The sequence below is a fragment of the Podarcis muralis genome, chromosome 3 (genome assembly GCF_964188315.1).
Source record: "Podarcis muralis chromosome 3, rPodMur119.hap1.1, whole genome shotgun sequence".
Taxonomy (NCBI): domain Eukaryota; kingdom Metazoa; phylum Chordata; class Lepidosauria; order Squamata; family Lacertidae; genus Podarcis; species Podarcis muralis.
The window spans coordinates 2,297,344-2,316,765 of record NC_135657.1 but is presented as its reverse complement, the minus strand read 5'-3'; the positions used below and the strand labels follow the sequence as shown (position 1 = coordinate 2,316,765).

At 48.2% G+C, this 19,422-nt stretch overlaps 1 protein-coding gene across 1 annotated transcript in view; it reads right to left on the bottom strand.

The window, feature by feature from the left end:
- Positions 1–19,422, bottom strand: part of OTOF (otoferlin) — a 185,210-nt gene that overhangs the window by 57,650 nt on the left and 108,138 nt on the right. Inside the window, exons 11-22 of the mRNA XM_077925364.1 lie at positions 17,428–17,512; positions 15,595–15,754; positions 13,968–14,154; positions 12,726–12,912; positions 11,522–11,745; positions 10,486–10,594; positions 8,541–8,727; positions 7,320–7,440; positions 6,153–6,253; positions 5,855–5,945; positions 2,976–3,092; positions 1,023–1,175 (exon numbers count right to left, since the gene is read on the bottom strand). Of these exons, the coding sequence (XP_077781490.1) occupies positions 1,023–1,175; positions 2,976–3,092; positions 5,855–5,945; positions 6,153–6,253; positions 7,320–7,440; positions 8,541–8,727; positions 10,486–10,594; positions 11,522–11,745; positions 12,726–12,912; positions 13,968–14,154; positions 15,595–15,754; positions 17,428–17,512 (1,722 nt within the window). The remainder of the gene's footprint in view (positions 1–1,022; positions 1,176–2,975; positions 3,093–5,854; positions 5,946–6,152; positions 6,254–7,319; positions 7,441–8,540; positions 8,728–10,485; positions 10,595–11,521; positions 11,746–12,725; positions 12,913–13,967; positions 14,155–15,594; positions 15,755–17,427; positions 17,513–19,422) is intronic.

The window sequence follows — 19,422 nt, the reverse complement described above, 5'->3', positions numbered from 1 at the left end:
AAAGCATGTCAAATATTTCATATGTGAACAATGTTCTTTCAAATGTAATCTGTATATATCCCATTCTTTGTTAAAACTTTTGGTTTGCCTGGTTCCTAATTTTCCCTGTCATCTTTGCCAATTCTACATAATCAAATAATTTCGCCTGCCGCTCCATTTTAGTTGGTCTTTTGTCTCCCTTCAGAAGTCCCCGTTTTAGTGTGGCAACCCCTGCACTTTGGAACTCCCTGCCTCTTAATGCCAGGCAGTCACCTTTGAGGTACTGTGTTTTCTGGCATATAAGACTACTTTTTAACCCAGGAAAATCTTCTCAAAAGTCGGGGGTCGTCTTAAACACCAGCTACAGCAGCAGCTCCTGCAGCAACTCCCCACCAAAGGATAAAACGACAGCAAATTAAATCAGAGGACACCAAGCTCTCTAGATGAAGCAGAAATATGCTTGAAAATTGGCCCCAGAAGCCCCCGGCCACTGGGAAGTGGAGCGGATTTCCGAGCCAGACCGGAGACTGGTTTTTTAAATTGTTATTTGGTGTGCATTGGAAGAGGGGTAGTCTTTTACGGCGAGTGTATCCCAAACTTTATATTTTAACTGGAAAAGTTGGGGGGGTCGTCTTATACGCCGGAAAATACGGTGTGTGTGTGTGTGTGTGTATATAGTGGGGGGGGGGGGGAGAGCATGTGCAGAATGGAAGGTGAGGCAGAAAGGTAACCAATTTTGTCCTTGCTCAGGGTACCATATGTTTAGAAAGCTGGCATGAGTTTTAATTGGTTCCCAGTCTATTGCCATTTTAACTTTTTGAAAGGCTTTCTGAATTCTACAACTGCTGAAGGCTGGGCAGCCTCTGACACTCTGAAATGATGACGGAGCAGACAAGACGGCTTTGGCACCTGAGATGCTTCTTATCCGCCTACCTCTTTTCTAAGTTGCACCTCTCATGCCCCCCTGCCTCCCAGCCTCCCCTCATCCGTCCACCCATCAACTGCGTCCCAAGGAGGGGGTTAAAAAGCAGCCGTCACGTCACCCTCAGGAAGACGGTCTTCACTTTGGCGCAGTCCTTCCCCGTTTCCTCGTCCACGATGGAGTAGAGGATGTCCTTGGAGGGGATGCGTGCGTAGGCGATGCGCTTGTTGTTGCTCATCATCCAGATGAAGACGTCCGGGATGCTGTGCTGGGGCTGGGAAGGGAGGAGAGGGAGCAGAGAGAAGGTTCAAGAGCGGAGTGGCACCCAGGAACACTGGAGCTAGCCTCTCCATCCATCGGAACCAAGTGCACCCAGGCGCAGGCCCAGACCGGGGGGGGGGGCATATGGGCCACTTGGCCCGAGGCCCCGATTCCAAAGGGGGCTCAGTCAGCATATTCCCAATCGCAGGGGATGCACTGGGCCGAACGCAGAGGTGCAAAGAATGGGCGGATTCCCTGGGGCCATGGCCGGCAGCGCAAGAGAAAAGCTTCCCCGGCGTCCGGAGCGGGACCTGCGATCGGCTCCGCAGAGGAGCGCGGAAGGGGCGCCGGGTGGGTGGAGGCGACCAAGGCCCCAGCAGCCAGCGCGCCGCGAACGTGATGGTGGACCATGTTTTTAATGCTGTTAAAAGTTGGTGAGTTTTTGTTTGAAATCTTGTTTGCCAAAAATTAAAACCACACGTACCTTAAAGATAAGTGTGTTGGCTTTCTTATCGCTAACTATTTTTTTGAAAAGGATGAAAAATGGATGAAGATGTGACCATTTGTTTAAAATTTTGTTGAGTAGGCCAGGAATGTTACTTACACCCGAGGAGTACATATAGCTCAATGAGGATAAAATTGGGTGGGAACCATGATTTTTAAAGAAATAGTGGCTTAGGAGCAATAGTGGCTTTCTCACTTGCATGCATCTTTTTTAAGATTAGAATAAGAAGACGGAGAAGCTTTAATTATAATTATAATTATAATTATAATTATAATTTAATTATAATTAATAGTCAAATTTGTCTACTTAAAAATAGATTTTACCCAGGGTAAAAAAAGGGGGGTACATTATCTACCTGGCCTGGTCCTCTGCCTGGCTCTGCAAGGCCCTGCCCAGGGGGCAGCAAGTGACCTCACCCAGGAGCCCAGGAAATAACACCTGGGGAAGCCACTCCCCATTTTCAAGCACCAGCTCCCACTTCCTGTTCTAAGGGTTTTTCCCAGTCTCTCTCGAACTTGGTTCTCCTTGTCTCTGGCTCTGCCTGATTCTTCTTGCTGCCTTTGGACTCCTCTGTCTGCCTGTGACCTCAGCTCCTCTTGAACTCAGCTCCTGGCCCCCCCAAATACTTGCCTGCTTCAAGAGGCAATTTGCCCACAATTCCCTGTTCTCCTGCCCTCATGGCTGGATCTGCCACCTGGATCCAGTGCAGACTTTACAGAATCACAGTATTATTATTATTATTATTATTATTATTATTATTATTATTATTATTAATTTATTTATACCCTGCCCATCTGGCTGTGTTTCCCCAGCCACTCTGGGCAGCTTCCAACAAAACACAATAACCTATTAAACATTATAAGCTTCCCTAAAGAGGGCTGCCTTTAGATGTCTTCTAAAAGTTTGGTAGTTGTTGTTCTCTTTGACATCTGGTGGGAGGGCGTTCCACAGGGTGGGTGCCACCACTGATAAGGCCCTCTGCCTGGTTCCCTGTAACTTGGCTTCTTGCAGTGAGGGAACCGCCAGAAGGCCCTCGGAGCTGGACCTCAGTGTCAGGGCAGAACAATTGGAGTGGAGATGCTCCTTCAGGTCTACAGGACCAAGGCCGTTTACATTTAGGGCTTTCAAGGTCAGCACCAACACTTTGAATTGTGCTCGGAAATGTACACAGATTAGGAAGGAGATCAAAGGGTCATTCAATCCAGCCCCTTGTGTTTCCCAGTTCCTGCATGATTGGCTGCTCAAAGCCCAGTGCTGAGATATTTCAGCAAGGCTCAAGTTACATATGGATGAACCTGGTCACCTCACCTCATCTGCCAGGAACCGCAGCTTTTGCAAGAAGTTCTGTGCCTGCTTCAGCTTGTCTCTGATGGTGGTTTTCTTGACCTGGGATCTCATGGTCTTGGCTTGCTGGCCCATTGTCTCCTGCATGTTGTTTGATGCAAGGAGAGAGAGAGAGAGAGAGAGAGAGAGAGAGAGAGAGAGAGAGAGACGTCATGAGGATGAAAGAGGAGGAAGCATTGGACTGCAAAAATGACATGAATTTAGGAAATGGAAGGGGGTGAGACTCAACATCCCTGTCTACTTTGGTGGTGAGAGAGGTTGGGGTTGGCCTGGGGTGTGGCTGTCCATTTGTGGTTGGCTGTGGTGGTCTTTGTTTTCACGTGTGAGTGGGGTGGGTGGGTGTTTTGGATCAGGTTAGCCATATTGATTTCTATGCCGTTGGTGGATTATTGTCGTTGTCTTGTTGGGCTGTGTATGTGATAAAGGGGAGCCATACCGGGGTGAAGGCGTCTTCTTCTATTTGTCCCCGTGTCAGTTTCAGTTTATTGGTTAATTTTTCTAGTAGGGCTGTTTCCCATACTGTTTGGTACCATTGGTCCATGCTTACTCCTGACAGGTCTCTCCAGTGTCTGGTTATGGTGTTTCTGGCTGCTGAGAGCAGGTGGGTTATGAGTTCTTTGTGGTGTAAATGGGCATTATTGTCTTGGAAGATGTTTAGTAGGGCCAATTCTGGGGTGATTTCTAATACTTGCTTGGTTATTTTACTTATTTCTCATATGGTTGTTGTCCAAAGGAACACAAGCGAACAGCAAAGAACCTGCACAAGCAACGCTGACACCAAACCCTACATATAGTAAGTAAAATAGAAACATCGCCACTCGACCCCACCCCCACCCATCTCCCCCCCCCTCTCTCCCCCATTTCTTCCTAATATCGCAACAAATGAAACTGATTTGTAAAAATGTTACATGGAGGAAAAAATGCGAGAGACATTGCAAACTTTTGTAAATCAAGAAAATCTTTAATAATAATAATAATAATAATAATAATAATAATAATAATAAACATCCTTGTCTACTAAACTGGGGTCACTGAAGGCTCTGCTGATGCCTGTTGCTATCTTACTTTACTTTAGAAAATGTGATTTTCATAAACACAGGTGTTTATGCTGGTCTTGGAGAAGGGATGTTGGGAAACGCCAATTGGAATGAGAATGGAAGCAGTGGGAATTTCCAACGTTTGCTGGCTCCTCCAATGTCCAGAAATCAATTAAGCCAGCAAATGCAATGGTGCTTGTTGTTCCTGTTTTTGAGCCCACAAATGATCCACAATCAATTGCATTCCTTTCCCCACAATCACACCGTATTTCCTTGGCTCTGAAATGTAACGGCCCATTGGTCAGCAAGGTTCGGAAGTCTCTCCCTCTGAAGACAAGGGAGAGAGTCTTTAAAAGAGCCTCCTTGCAGTTGTGTTCGCTCTCACCATCCGGGATCCAAACCTGATTTTGGGTGAAGATGCTTACTTGTGTGGATCATTACTGCAGTCAAAAACCAACCAATCATATTTTGGCTGATAGGCACATGAAAGGACCGAGGGTCACAGATCTTTCCTTTACAAATTGCTAGAGAGAACTCTGTGAGATCGCTTCCTTTGTCTGCCTTGGCAGGAAGTTGTAACACTACATCCTTCCTTCCTTCCTTCCTGCCTGAGCATCTCTTTATTCGTCATGCCTCCAAAGCTGACCACACATGGATCTGAACCTTGATTCTGTACTTTTGAAATTCAGATAGTAGAAATAAACCCGCCTTCTTTTTGCTACTGCAATTGCTGCTTCAATACCCACTTATGTAAGTAAACACTACTTTTACTTTTTTACGAAACAATGTATGTGTTATTGTTATTTATAAGGGGGAGAAAATGGGTAATACCAGCAAAATCCAGTCTGCCTTTAGTGTTATTGTTTGTAGAAGCTAAAATATATCTTGTCTCAGCTTCCAAGTTTAAGCTGCAAAGGATGATACTCCGATGATCTCACAAGCATGAGCGAGGAAGGATAATAACTGGTGTCTAAATGCATTCCCACAATGGGTAACAGCTGTAGTGTCAGCAATAGGCTAGGATTAGTTCAATTTTAGAGTCACAGTGCTCTGATTTATTTTGTATTCTGTTTTGACCTTCTGGTTGCTTTTCCTCCTCCTTTTATTTTTAATAAAGTTTCATAATTTGACCACTGACGTGTGTGTGTGAATTTTAGAATCCTCCACATCACTTGGAATTCATGCTACTGGAAGTTTAGGACGAGGCTTGTAAGATACCACCATCTCTGCCTTTACACTCTGAGTAACTCATAAGCAGAGTGCATTGCTCTGTGTCCCTACGCCCTTTTAAAATGTGGTTTGGGGCGGGGTACTGGGTTGTTGTTTTTATTTTGATTATATATTTTGTGGTTTTATATTTCGTTCTGTGAACCACCCTGAGACCTCCGGGTATTGCGGGGGCATAAAAATTCAATAAATAATAATATTTTAGGAATATATATATAAAATTGTCCAGTAGCACCTTAGAGACCAACTAAGTTTGTTCTTGGTACAAGCTTTCATGTGCACGCACACTTCTTCAGATATTTTAGGAAGTTTAGGTGGGGGGTCCACCAGGGAAACGATTTAGCTGCTTTGATCTTGGACTAGGATATGGGAGGGTGGGGGCAGCAACGACCAGAGAATCGTGCCCACTGGCAACACTGCAGGGCTGTTGTGTTGCATTTGGGCTAGGAAAAGGGTGTGGAAAAGGCTCTGTTGGGAACCTCCGCCTTCATTGCAGGCACCATGACCACTGCAGCCCCTGCCCATTCAATTTTCCTCCCCCCCCCCAGCAGGGGGCTCCCAACCTGGAGAGACACTCACCAGTTCCCGCATGCAGGATTTCAGCCTCTCCCGGTCCAGCCGCGTCCGGGAGGAATGGTTTTGGTCCTTGTTGGAGAGGGTTACAAACCGCCTGTTGGGACAGGTCAAGGGGTGGGGCAGAGAAGAGAGACTTAAGGTGGTGCCAACAAGAAAGGGCAGCAAATATGGTCTGGGAGGGGTGGGTGGGTGTGCCCAGACTTGAGGAGACAGTTTGGCAGCGGGCCGAATCTCATTGCCCTTCCCTTGCAACTTCCTGATATTTTGAGGGTCCTTCTCCCCTCTGTTGTGTCTGACTCACAGGCATGCACTGCTCAGCTCCTCCAGGACCCCTCGAAGGCGCCGTTCCGGGTGGGGCTTCTCAGTCTTCATCATCTCATGAACATCATTCAAGCCTTCTTCCTGGAAGGTCAGAAACAACCGTCAATGTAGCAGGGCTACCAGACAGGGCGGAGCTCAGGAAGACAGGCGAACCTATGCCAGTGTACTAGAAGAAGCAAGGATCACCAGTGTCGAAGCGATGATTCTTCAACATCAACTTCGTTGGACTGGTCATGTTGTGCGGATGCCTGATGATCGTCTTCCAAAGCAACTACTCTATATTCCAAACTTAAAAATGGAAAGCGTAATGCTGGTGGTCAACAAAAGAGGTTTAAAGACTCTCTCAAAGCAAATTTTTAAAAATGTAGTATAAAGGTAAAGGTAAAGGGACCCCTGACCATTAGGTCCAGTCGCAGCCGACTCTGGGGTTGCGGTGCTCATCTCACTTTACTGGCCGAGGGAGCCGGCATACAGCTTCTGGGTCATGTGGCCAGCAGGACTAAGCCGCTTCTGGCGAACCAGAGCAGCGCATGGAAACGCCGTTTACCTTCCCGCCGGAGCAGTACCTATTTATCTACTTGCACTTTGACATGCTTTTGAAGTGCTAGGTTGGCAGGAGCTGGGACCGAGGAATGGGAGCTCACCCCGTTGCGGGGATTTGAACCACCGACCTTCTGATCAGCAAGTCCTAGGCTCTGTGGTTTAACCCACAGTGCCACCCGCGTCCCTCAAAAATGTAGTATAAACACCAACAATTGGGAAACATTGGTCTGCAAGCGCTCCAATTGGAGAACAGCCTTTACCAAAGGTGTCATGGGCTTTGAAGATACTCAAACTCAGGACAAAAGGGAGAAACGTGCTAAGAGGAAGGCACGCTTGGCAAATCCACACCGTGATCAACTCCCATCCGGAAACCAATGTCCCCACTGTGGAAGGACGTGTGGATCCAGAATTGGCCTCCACAGTCACTTATGGACTCACTGTTAAAACCGTGTTTATGGAAGACAATCTTACTTGACTACGAGGGATCGCCAAAGAAGAAGAAGATAGAATTGCAGAGTTGGAAGGGGCCGAGGGTCATCTAGCAACTGGAGCCATGGGTCACCGCAGTGTTTCCCTCCCCACCCCACACCTCCTCCAGACCCACCAGCTTGTCCGCAATCTTGTCCATGATATTGGAGTTGTAGAGACGCCTTCGCTGGTCCTGCCACCAGCTCTTAATGTAGATGCAAGGCTTCTTCTCAAAATATGGCAGGTGGAAGTAGTTCCTGGGAGCAGGGGGAGGAAGGAGCAGGCGGTAAACCTCAGGAGTTGAAAGGGGCTGCGGGGGGGGGGCAGCAACTGTTCAGAACATACGGAACTCCCTGCCACAAGATGCGGAGATGGTTGCTGGCTTAGCTGGCTTTCGGAGAACTTATCACAGGCTGTTAGCTATGATACGTTCTCAAGGAAGCGGCTAAGTTCAGAGGCAGCATGCCGCCAAATGGTCTCTGCCACCATGAAACCCTCCCTGTAGACTTCTTACAAATAATTGGCTACCCATGGTTAGATGGGCCATTGTATGGGCGATCTATCCGGAAGATAAATTGTATTTCGAGGAGTTAGTGATCTGATCTGGTTACCCTTCCTGCCTCTGTTCCTTCCCCATCCCTGTCTCTTGTTAAGTTCTTGGATGGCTGAGAACAGCCTGTAATGTCTTAATCAGCTGGGAGGAAGTGAGAGTGCTGGGGACCTTCTTTGATCATCATAATCATAGTCATATTTTATTATTTATACCCTGCCCATCTGGTTGGGCTTCCCCAGCCACTCTGGGGAATATCCAACAAAATATTAAAATACCATAATGCATCAAACATTAAAAGCTTCCCTAAACAGGGCTGTCTTCCGATGTCTTCTAAAAGTCTGGTAGTTGTTGTTCTCTTTGACATCTGGTGGGAGGGCGTTCCACAGGGCAGGTGCCACCACCAAGAAGGCCCTCTGCCTGGTTCCCTGTAACCTCACTTCTTGCAATAAGGGAACCACCAGAAGGCCCTTGGAGCTGGACCTCAGTGTCTGGGCAGAACGATGGAGGTGGAGACGCTCCTTCAGGTAGCTGTTTCGGGGTTTAAAGGTCAGCACCAACACTTTGAATTGTGTTGGTTCTGTGAGCCTATGTTCTCATCGAAATAAATGTGTGCATTAAATCAGCCCACCAACCCTGCAAGGGAGTCCTCCGGGGTCAGCTCAGCGCTACTGCCCTCGATGGACCATACTAGGTGATGACCAAGGGGACACAAGGAGGAAAGAAGAAATTCTGGGACCTCTCTCCACCACCCCTTCCAACAACAAGGTTTTTCACGTCAACCGGACCGGCCAAAGTTTCGCTTGCCTGTCGGTGATCAAAGGCCTCAAAGGTGGAGAAGAGGAGATGGAGACAAACTCCCCGTCGTCTGTGCTTTCCTCGTCACTCTCGTTCTCCAGCAGCTGAGACTCTTCCTCGTTTCCATCTCCTCCACTATCCTTCTTCTTCTTGATCATGGGCCTGGACATCCCGTCGATTTCATTGCCGTAATTGCCTGGGGGAAACGGAAGGGATAGACTCACCATGGAACAGCAGAGTCGGAGGGAACTAGGGTTGGCATACATCCGGAATTTCCCGGACGTAGTCGGTATTTACCCCTCGCAACTTTTGTGTCTGGATCTACACTTTTTGAACTATGCAACCCTAGGATCTTGTGATACACGGTTCAGGAATATTCTGAGTCAAGGGCAGCGCGTCATGCCGGTGGTCAACAAAAGAGGTTTAAAGACTGTCTCAAGGCAGATCTAAGAAAATGTAGCATAAATGGGGAAACACTGGCCTGCGAGTGCTCCAGTTGGAGCACAGCCTTTACCAAAGGTGTCATGGGCTTTGAAGACGCTCGAACTCAGGACGCAAGGGAGAAACGTGCCAAGAGGAAGGCACGCTTGGCAAACCCTCACCGTGATCAACTCCTGGCAGGAGACCTATGTCCCCACTGTGGAAGGACGTGTGGATCCAGAATTGGCCTCCACAGTCATTTATGGACTCACTGTTAAGACCGTGTTTATGGAAGACAATCTTACTTGGCTACGAGGGATCGCCAAAGAAGAAGACGCCTCAGATTCAATTTCTGATACCACTTTGTGGGAGTGACGCTCCACCGGTGCTGAGGCACACCTCGCACCCGGCATGCCACAGCGTGCCAAGGAGCCTTGCGGCCACTCTCCCTGAACTTTTGCCTCTTGGCCAGAAGACAGGGTTTTCCTCCTGACCATTTGTCCTCTCACAGATTTGGTTACTAGACATAACGCTTGGCTGGAGCATGAGCGGAGACGCAGATGTAATCAAGTATGGGGGAAAACATTTTAGGGAAACACCTGCTGACACGTGTATTTGACAACGCCGGAAATGTGCTTAGATGGAGATACGTCATGTTCAGAGTGGTTTCACAACTGTTTCCAATTGTTGACTTCTGCTAATAAAAGGAGCCTCTGCACAGCTAGTCGGCAGCTTGCTTGGAGCACGCTTGTCAGCATGCTTCTGCACGGCTCACCTGCATTCAACCTCCTGACATCCTCCGTTACGATATACAATATATGATATACGATGTACGATATCTTTATTGTCATTGTCCCATGCAGAACAATGAAATTGAAAACTACATAAACTACTACTACAAAACTACATAAAACTACATAAAAACTACATAAAACTTTCAAAACCCCCTAAAAACTCTGAAACCCCATTTTAAAATACACTATACTATAGAGACCCCTTATGCTGCGTTTAAAACCAGAGTTGCATTTGCGTAGAAACTGTTTCTCAGGCGGCTAGTCCTGGCCTTTATATTTCTACACACTTGGTCCTCAGAGAGCCCATGCTCTTCTTCCAATGCCACATTTTGCACATGGTTCTTGTAATGTTTCATTCTCACATTGCATAATGTTGCAGGCTGCCTTTAATTGCTCAATTGATGTATGAGTATGGGAACTATTTAAATGTCTCCTCCCTCTTGCTCTCCCCTCTCTGCTCTACTGCTCTTGTTTTCCTTATGCTTGTTTTTGACTCTGACTATGGAAGAAGACGGATGTGAGAGTTGCCTTGTTGTTTCGTTATTTGCTTTCTAAATAAAACCCTTGATGTTACTATTCCAGCCACAGTTGCTTCTGCTGCACTCTGCTGTAAAGGACTGAGTTTATTTGCTGCAAACGGGAGTTAAATGCTCACAGTTCTGTGCGCACAGCACCCCAGAAGGCCAATGCCCCTCCTTGGTGGGGCTGCTCACCCCATCCCTTAATGAAGCCATACCAACCTATGGTGACCTCAAAGTTGATGGGCTTGTCTCCATTCTTCCTGTCAATCATAGTGGCCTCCAGGAAGGAGCCAAAGAGAAAGAACTCGTCCATCTTGCCCGTGCAGTTCTGTAGGGTGGGAGAAGGACATAAGAAGAACTTAGGAATTTGGAGATTTGGGGTAGAATGAATTTATCGTTCTGGGGAAGAATATCAGTGATTCAAATGATTGTCTTGCTAAGAATGTTATTTTTATTCCAATTGATCCTGGTGATAGGCGGTACTCGGTGCTTTAAAAAATGGCAAAAAATATTTCCAGATTCTTCTGGCAAGGGAAGAAACCAAGGATAAAATATAAATTGCTATCAGATGTTAAAGAAAGACGGGGTTTCACCCTGCCAGACTTAAAACTATATTATGAGGCATCCTATATTTGCTGGATCCAGGATGGGATAATATTGAGAAATGGGGATATTTTAGATTTAGGAGGACATGATAACAGATTTGGATGGCATGCATCTTTATGGTATGAAGAAAGCAAAGGTACATGAAGGTTTTCAGAATCATATAATAAGGAAATCAATTTTTAGGGTATGGAAAAAAATATATAAAATTATTAGAACAAAAGGACATAAGAACTTGCTGCATCCGTCTAGAGGGAACCCTAACTGACGAAGCATCAAGGCACATTCAGCAGATGTGCGAGGAGAGGGTATAGAATCATAGAACTGTAGAGTTGGAAGGGACCCCAGAAGCCATCTAGTCCAGCCCCTTGCAATGTAAGAAGTAAGTAAGGCCCATTTATTTAACTAAAGCAACTGAGAGAAATTAGGGCGCTGCCTCTAGGGTTCAAATCCTGCAATAACTCACAAGTCAGGAGCTAAATCCCAGGGGAAGGAAGTCCTTAGAAAAGCTATTGTTCCCTGCTACCCTTGCGGGGGAGCTTAAGGAGCCACAGTATAAACAAGAACTAGCAAGGAATAGATTATTATAATGATAATTTTATTATTTATACCCCGCCCATCTGGCTGGGTTGCGCCAGGATCAGAGACTTACGTCGGCAACTGCCGTGGCCATCTCGACTTGGACTTCGGTGGAGCTGGTGAGCTCCGGGTTGCTGGTATCCAAGATTTCCACGGCCAAGCTGAGCAGGAGGCGGGCACGGAAGGAAACCCCTTCGCCCAGGCCCTCGTTCAAGTCCTGGTGCTCGTCCATCAGGGTGTAGTTGCGGGTGGAGCCATACATGTTCACCCAGGCAGGGCCAAACGTGGGCAGGAAGCCTGGCCAAGAATAGCAGAGCAAAGGGAAGAAGGTCAATGTTGACGCAGCACGTCGTTAACCTGTGGAACTCGCTCCAGCAGGAGGCAATAGCAGACACCAAATAATAATAATTTATTTATACCCTGCCCATCTGGCTGGGCTTCCCCAGCCACTCTGGGCAGCTTCCAAACAAATATTAAAAAACTGTAATGCATCAAACATTAAAAGCTTCCCTGAACAGGGCTGCCTTCAGATGTCTTCTAAAAGTCTGGTAGCTATTGTTCTCTTTGACATCTGGTAGGAGGGCGTTCCACAGGGCAGGTGCCACTACCGAGAAGGCCCTCTGCCTGGTTCCCTGTAACTTGGCTTCTCGCAGTGAGGGAACCGCCAGAAGGCCCTTGGTTCTGGACCTCAGTGTCCGGGTAAAATGATGGGGGTGGAGACGCTCCTTCAGATATACTGGACCAAGGCCATTTAGGGCTTTAAAGGTCAGCACCAACACTTTGAATTGTGCCCAGAAACTGGGAGTCAATGTAGGTCATTCAAGACCGGTGATATATGGTCTTGGCGGTCGCTCCCAGTCACCAGTCTGGCTGCCGCGTTCAGGATTAGTTGTAGTTTCCGGGTCACCTTCAAAGGTAGCCCCACGTAGAGCGCATTGCAGTAGTCCAAGCGGGAGATAGCCAGAGCATGCACCACTCTGGCGAGGCAGTCCCCAGGCAGATAGGGTCTCATCTTGCGTACCAGATGGAGCTGGTAGACAGCTGCCCTGGATACAGAATTGACCTGCGCCTCCATGGACAGCTGTGAGTCCAAAATGACTCCCAGGCTGCGCACCTGGTCCTTCAGGGGCACAGTTGCCCCATTCAGGACCAGGGAATTGGATGACTTTAAAAGAAAATTAGACCAAACTAATATTAAGTCTATCCCGGATATGCTGTGCCGGTTTTGTTTTTGCTTTTTTGCAAAACAATGGCACTTCGTTCGTGCTTCACCTCACCTTTGTCTCCTTCGTTGGAGATCTTCCTGAGGTCGATGAAATGGGTCCCAATGGCCACGTCGTTGACCTTGTCAGAATCACGGATCTGGACCTTGATCCGCTTGCACAGTGGGGGGAACATTTCCGTGAAGACAATCTGCTCGTTCCACGTGGGCTCGTAGCTGCTTTTCTGGACCGAGGTTTTCCCCTGAGAAAGACATAAGGAGATAAGGACACCAGAAGAAGTTCAGCCGGCCAAAACCTGAAGGTCTGTCTAGCCCAGCATCCTGTCTCCAAGACTGGAGAGGCAGATGTTCCCAGGAAGCCTACAGACAACCACGTTCTCCTACTGTTGTTTGAAGAAGAAGAAGAAGAAGAAGAAGAAGAGTTTGGATTTGATATCCCGCCTTTCACTCCCTTTAAGGAGTCTCAAAGCGGCTCACATTCTCCTTTCCCTTCCTCCCCCACAGCAAACACTCTGTGAGGTGAGTGAGGCTGAGAGACTTCAGAGAAGTGGGACTGGCCCAAGGTCACTCAGCAGCTGCAGGTGGAGGAGCGGAGACGCGAACCCGGTTCCCCAGATTACGAGTCCACCACTCTTAACCACTACACCACACTGGCTCTTGCCAGCAACATGCATTCAAAGGTAAGCTGCTCCTGGTGCTGGAAGTTCCATATAGTCCTCAGGAACTGCATCCCTTTACTAGGGATCTTCTGGGAATGATCTAATAGAAGCCAGTGGCCATCTAAGGCTGATCAAAGATCCCAGGCCACAACCAGATTGAGCCACGCAGAAGGAGATTACAATGTAATAGAATACAATTTCATAGAATCATCTTGGTCTCCCTCCTCTGCACATCTTCCAACTTATCATCATCCTTCTTAAATTGTGGTGCCCAGAAGTGGACCAAGGACTCCAGGTGGGGTCTGACCAACAAGAAATAGCATGGGACTATTCCTTCCTTTAAGGGGATAGTCCTTTAAAGGAACAGACGCGGGTGGCGCTGTGGGTTAAACCACAGAGCCTAGGACTTGCCGATCCTTGTGGTTTGAAATTTGACAAGCAAAATTATTGTTTTCAGCACCTTTTGATATCTAAACTGATATAATAATTCAATTTTCTTCTATTTATTGAATGGCTGTTGCAGTCTAACTGATTAGAGCGATGGTCCAAAGGATGCACATTTTAAAAAAGCCAGTTGTCTCTCTGCAAGCGAGGGGAACTCTCAGGTGGGCCAAGGATCTCTTAACATGCCCACGTACCTTTTGTCCTGCAAAGAGGACCTGGACGTAGGGGTCCACCAGGTCCTTGTTCTCTCCAATGAGGGCCTTCTTGACGTTGGCCATGATGCTGGTGTTCATGCGAGGGAGACCCTCTGCCCGGTAGATCTTGATGTAGAAGCGCGCCCACTGCCGCTCCGGAGGGACACCGTCGGGAAGGAGCAGGTTCCTGCAAGACACGGTCAAAACCATTTTGGGAAATGATATACAATGAGTTGAAGAAAATGTTCCATCTGACATTTGTTAAGAAACCTGAAGCACTCTTGCCACCACTGTTGCATACATGAAAATGTTCTTCAATTTCCTCGGCAGGTTTTTTCCTACAATCCCTAACAAAAATGCTTCAGGCTTTTTTACAAATGTTAATTGGAACATTTTCTTCAACTCATTGTATATCATTTCCCAGTTTTTTAAAATCTTACTACAGTCCCACCACATATGGTAAAAAGTCCCTTCTTTTTCCTTACATTTCCAGCATATATTTGAAGCAGTTTTATACATTCTTCCTATCTGCACTGGTGTTATATACCATCTATACATCATTTTCAAGTAATTTTCTTTCAGCAAAGAACAATCTGTAAAAGAGTGGTGTAGTGGTTAAGAGCAGTGGACTCGTAATCTGGTGAACTGGGTTCGCTTCCCTGCTCCTCCACATGCAGCTGCTGGGTGACCTTGGGCCAGTCTCCCTTCTCTGAAGTCTCTGAAGTCTCTGAAGTCTCTCAGCCCTACTCACCTCACAGAGTGTTTGTTGTGGGGCAGGAAGGGAAAGGAGATTGTGAGCCGCTTTGAGACTCCTTAGATAGCATCTTAAAAAGCAGAGACATCACCTTGCCGACAAAGGTCCGTATAGTTAAAGCTATGCTTTTCCCAGCAGTGATATATGGAAGTGAGAGCTGGACCATAAAGAAGGCTGATCGCTGAAGAATGGATGCTTTTGAATTCTGGTGCTGGAGGAGACTCTTGAGAGTCCCATGGACTGCAAGAAGATCAAACCTCTCCATTCTGAAGGAAACCAGCCCTGAGTGCTCACTGGAAGGACAGATCCTGAAGCTGAGGCTCCAAGACTTTGGGCACCTCATGAGAAGAGAAGAGTCCCTGGAAAAGACCCTGATGTTGGGAAAGATGGAGGGCAGAAGGAGAAGGGGACGACGGAGGACGAGATGGTTGGACAGTGTTCTCGAAGCGACCAACATGAGTTTGACCAAACTGGGGGAGGCAGTGGAAGACAGGAGGGCCTGGCGTGCTCTGGTCCATGGGGTCACGAACAGTCGGACACAACTAAATAACTAAACAACAACAAGGCAGGGGTCAGCAACCTAAGGCCCATGGGCCACAAACGGCCCCTGAGCCGCCCCCGAACCAAGTCCCCATGCACTGTGTAAACTGGCATGGGGACTCGCTTCTCTGGCGCCGAAAATTGTGTCTGTGTCGCGTCTCCGCTGGAGTGAACTGGCCCAGGTGAGGTAAAGCTTGCCGACCCCTACCTTAAGGGGGAGTGAAAGGTGGCATATCAAGTCCAAACTCTTCTCCTCCTCCTCCTCCTCTCTCTCCTTCATCCCTTTCCCCTCCCTCTGCTCTTCTCTCCTTCCTCGCCCTCTCCCCTCCTCACCCCTCAATGTCGTCCTCGTCTGTCTCGTTCGCCTTGTGGGGCGTCTTGATGTTGTCTCCTTTGCCCACCACCGCGATGTCCACCTTCACATAACCCTTCAGCCCCGCGGTGATGTCCTCCGGGTCTGAGAGGAGCGCCCACTTGTGGTAGAACTGGTGCTCTGCAAGGAGAAGACAAGGAGCCACCATGAGACCCTGTGAGGTGGGCTGGGGAGAGGGCAGGATTGCCCACAAGTTGAGCATCTCAGCAGAGCCAGGTGCCTTCGTTCCCCCAGGTGGACTGGTGCAAGAACCACTGCTTCACTAGGCTCTCAATGCTGCCTGGGAAACAGTCCCTGGGACTTCCCACATTGGCTCCCGGGACACCAGGGGGGACACCAGCCCGCAATGGCGCCCACCGAAGGGGATGGGCAGACTTCTGTGAAACCCATTATCAGTGAGGACCATATCACTCTGCAAAGCATGTGGCTGGACCACAAAAGTGGCAAGAACCAGTTTAGGAGGAGCCTAGTGACTGAATGTTAGAGTGAAAAACTGTGGGATGTAATCCACTGGGAGCAGTCAAGTACAACATTCCTTGTTTTCCTAGAGTGGACATGCAAGGGGATGTTTGGTCCAGCCAGTCGAAACTTCCTGTTCCTCCTGGCTGGAGCATCCTTCCTTTTGCATGTGATAGAAGGTGGGCGTGACCTTACCTGACCAGGTAACAAAAGGACAAATCACACAGCACACCTCTCTCTTTTTGACTCCCTTCTTCGTTTGACCAACTTTTAGCTAGGACTGATCTGCTAGCCCTCAGCTAGCAGAAGCACTGGGATTATTCTCCCATATGGAGTAGATCCACATGTACATACAGTCATACCTTGGGTTACAGAAGCTTCAGGTTGCGTTCTTCTGGGTTACGGACCGCCAAAACCCGGAAGTACTGGAACAGGTTACTTCCGGGTTTCGGTGTTCACGCATGTGCAGACGCGCTGCTGCGGGTTGCGGACGCTGCGGGTTGCGAACATGTATCCTGCACAGATCACGTTCGCGACCCAAGCATCCACTGTATTTGTAACTAAGTCTGCCTTCAGGGATCCAACCGTAAACTGATGTAAGTAAACTTCTTTTATTGACTTTGATAAGATAGTGGCGTCTTTATTCTTTTAAGAGGGATTCAAGGGAACTTGCCAGGAACGTACAATTCAATCTGAGACAGACTGAATTGTGTAATAGTGAGAGGCTCACACGAGCCTGCAACCAGCTATCTGCTGTGCATGTAAAAAGGGGAATGTAACTCTGCTAAGTAAAGGAACTTGCTAGCGAAAGTTAGGAAGGATATTAATAAACAATATATCCTCTCCTGCCACCCTGAACATTCCCACAAAAAGAATGTCAGATAAAGTGCAGCGAGGGCTCTGGACACACAGGAAAAAAATGGTTTGAGTAAGTGTTTCCCAGGACTGTGGTTGGATGAAGAGATGGTGAGGAGCTGGGGTGGCAGAGGGTGGATGACTAGAGAAATGAACAGCTAAAATGATGCCCTGTGTTCCTGCATTACAGAGGATCAGACTAGGAAGCATAGCTGTCAACTTTTCCCTTTACTTGCGAGGAATCCTATTTGGAATAAGGGAATTTCCCTTTAAAAAAGGGAAACGTTGACAGCTATGCTTGGAAACCCTCAGGGTCCCTTGTAGCTCTATGATTCTATGAATAAAATTTGGCTAACTGGAAATTTGGTGCCAGCCTCCATATTGAACCGCCAAGGAGAAGTTTCTCCCACAGCTACTGCCGCCGTCCTGACAGCACAAGAACAGCCTTCCACACCAGGGGGGGAAAATTTGCCACCTACCTGGCTGGGTGTAAACAGTTCCGACGTCCATTTTGAAGGAGCCGACTAAGGTTCCGCTGCGCAGGAGGTTTTTGGAATGAATCACCTTCAGGTTAAAGAAGGGGGGGGGAGAGTTGGAGGAGAGGTTTAGCGAGGAGCCTACATTGCGCCTCACAGCAGACATTTCTGAGGAATACGATAAACGGGCACCTAGGTAAAGGTAAAGGTAAAGGTACCCCTGCCCGTACGGGCCAGTCTTGCCAGACTCTAGGGTTGTGCACTCATCTCACTCTATAGGCCGGGAGCCAGTGCTGTCCGCAGACACTTCCGGGTCACGTGGCCAGCGTGACAAGCTGCATCTGGCGAGCCAGCGCAGCACACGGAACGCCGTTTACCTTCCCGCTAGTAAGCGGTCCCTATTTATCTACTTGCACCCGAAGGTGCTTTCGAACTGCTAGGTTGGCAGGCGCTGGGACCGAACGACAGGAGCGCACCCCGCCACAGGGATTCGAACTGCCGACCTTTTGATCGGCAAGTCCTAGGCGCTGAGGCTTTAACCCACAGCGCCACCTGCGTCCCTAAACGGGCACCTACTGAACCCTAAATGCTACAGAAACGTTTGTTTGTTTGTTTTAACTGACAGGATGGATGTAAATGAAGGAATTCAGTTAGCAAGGTGGCTGGTTAGTCCAATGCTGCGTGAAGTCTGTTTCTAAACTCTTATGGAGTTTTTCACTCCATAAGACGCACTCCCCCCCCCCCAAAAAAAGTAAGGGGGAATGTCTGTGCATCTTATGGAGCAAATATGTGGTCGATTGCTGACTCCCTTGCCCAGGCCTTCATTTTTGAATGTTCTGCAGACAGAGGCTATTTGTTTCCCCAGCGACATGGGACTGGCTGATTAGATTATCTGTCTGGAAACTGTAGAAAGGGATCCCTTTCCTTTCCTAAAGAACCTGCAGAACTCTGAGTTGAACCCCAGAAAAACAGGTTTTTTCCCCTTTGCAAAAGAAGCTCAACAACTTTGAGCTGATCCTCAGAAAACGGGGCTTTCCCCCTTTCATCCACTAAAAACTAGGTGCGTCTTATGGAGCAAAAAATACAGTAAATTACCCACTGAGGAAAGTCGAATCCCACAAGCAGTACCCAATGCAGTACTGTATTGGCCTGAATATAAGCCGCACCCAAATATAGGCCGCAGCTTTAAAATTGGGGGGGGGGGAGAGAGAGAGAAAAGAGAAACCCGCCCTGAATATAAGCCGCTCCATTTCTCGCTGCTCCTGGCTGCATCCTGGGTGCAAGGGGAGGAGCTGTGCTGTGTTGCCAGCAGCCTTTCCCCTTCCTCGCTCTCTCCCTTCCTGGCCTTGGGGGAGAGTGTGGGGGTCTATGCACTGGACAGGCTCCGCTTTGCCATGCTCCTAGAGCTGTTTGCCCAGCCCAACTGGCTGCATACCATAAGGTCATGAATATAAGCCGCACTTTAACTTTTCACGGTTGGCATTTGGGGAAAAGGTGAGACTTATATTAAGGCCAATACGGTATATCTTACATGCAGGTTTGGTGCAAAGATTACATGTACACCCAAAAATTGCATATATCCAAACCCTAGTGGCAGAGGGAGAGAGAATTTCCCATACTCCCAGAGCCCAGCAAGCAATGGTGGGAGCTTAATAACTCTTTTTATGCCAGGTAACCTAAGCAGATGGGATGCGGGTGACACTGTGGGTTAAACCACAGAGCCTAGGACTTGCCGATCAGAAGGTTGGCGGTTCGAATCCCTGCAACGGGGTGAGCTCCCGTTGCTCGGTCCCAGCTCCTGCCAACCTAGCAGTTCAAAAGCCCGGCAAAGTGCAAGTAGGTAAATAGGTTTACTGCAGAGAAGGTAAACGGCATTTCCGTGCACTGCTCTGGTTCGCCAGAAGCGGCTTAGTCATGCTGGCCACATGACCCGAAAGCTGTACGCCGGCTCTCTCGACCAATAAAGCAAGATGAGCACCACAACCCCAGAGTTGGTCA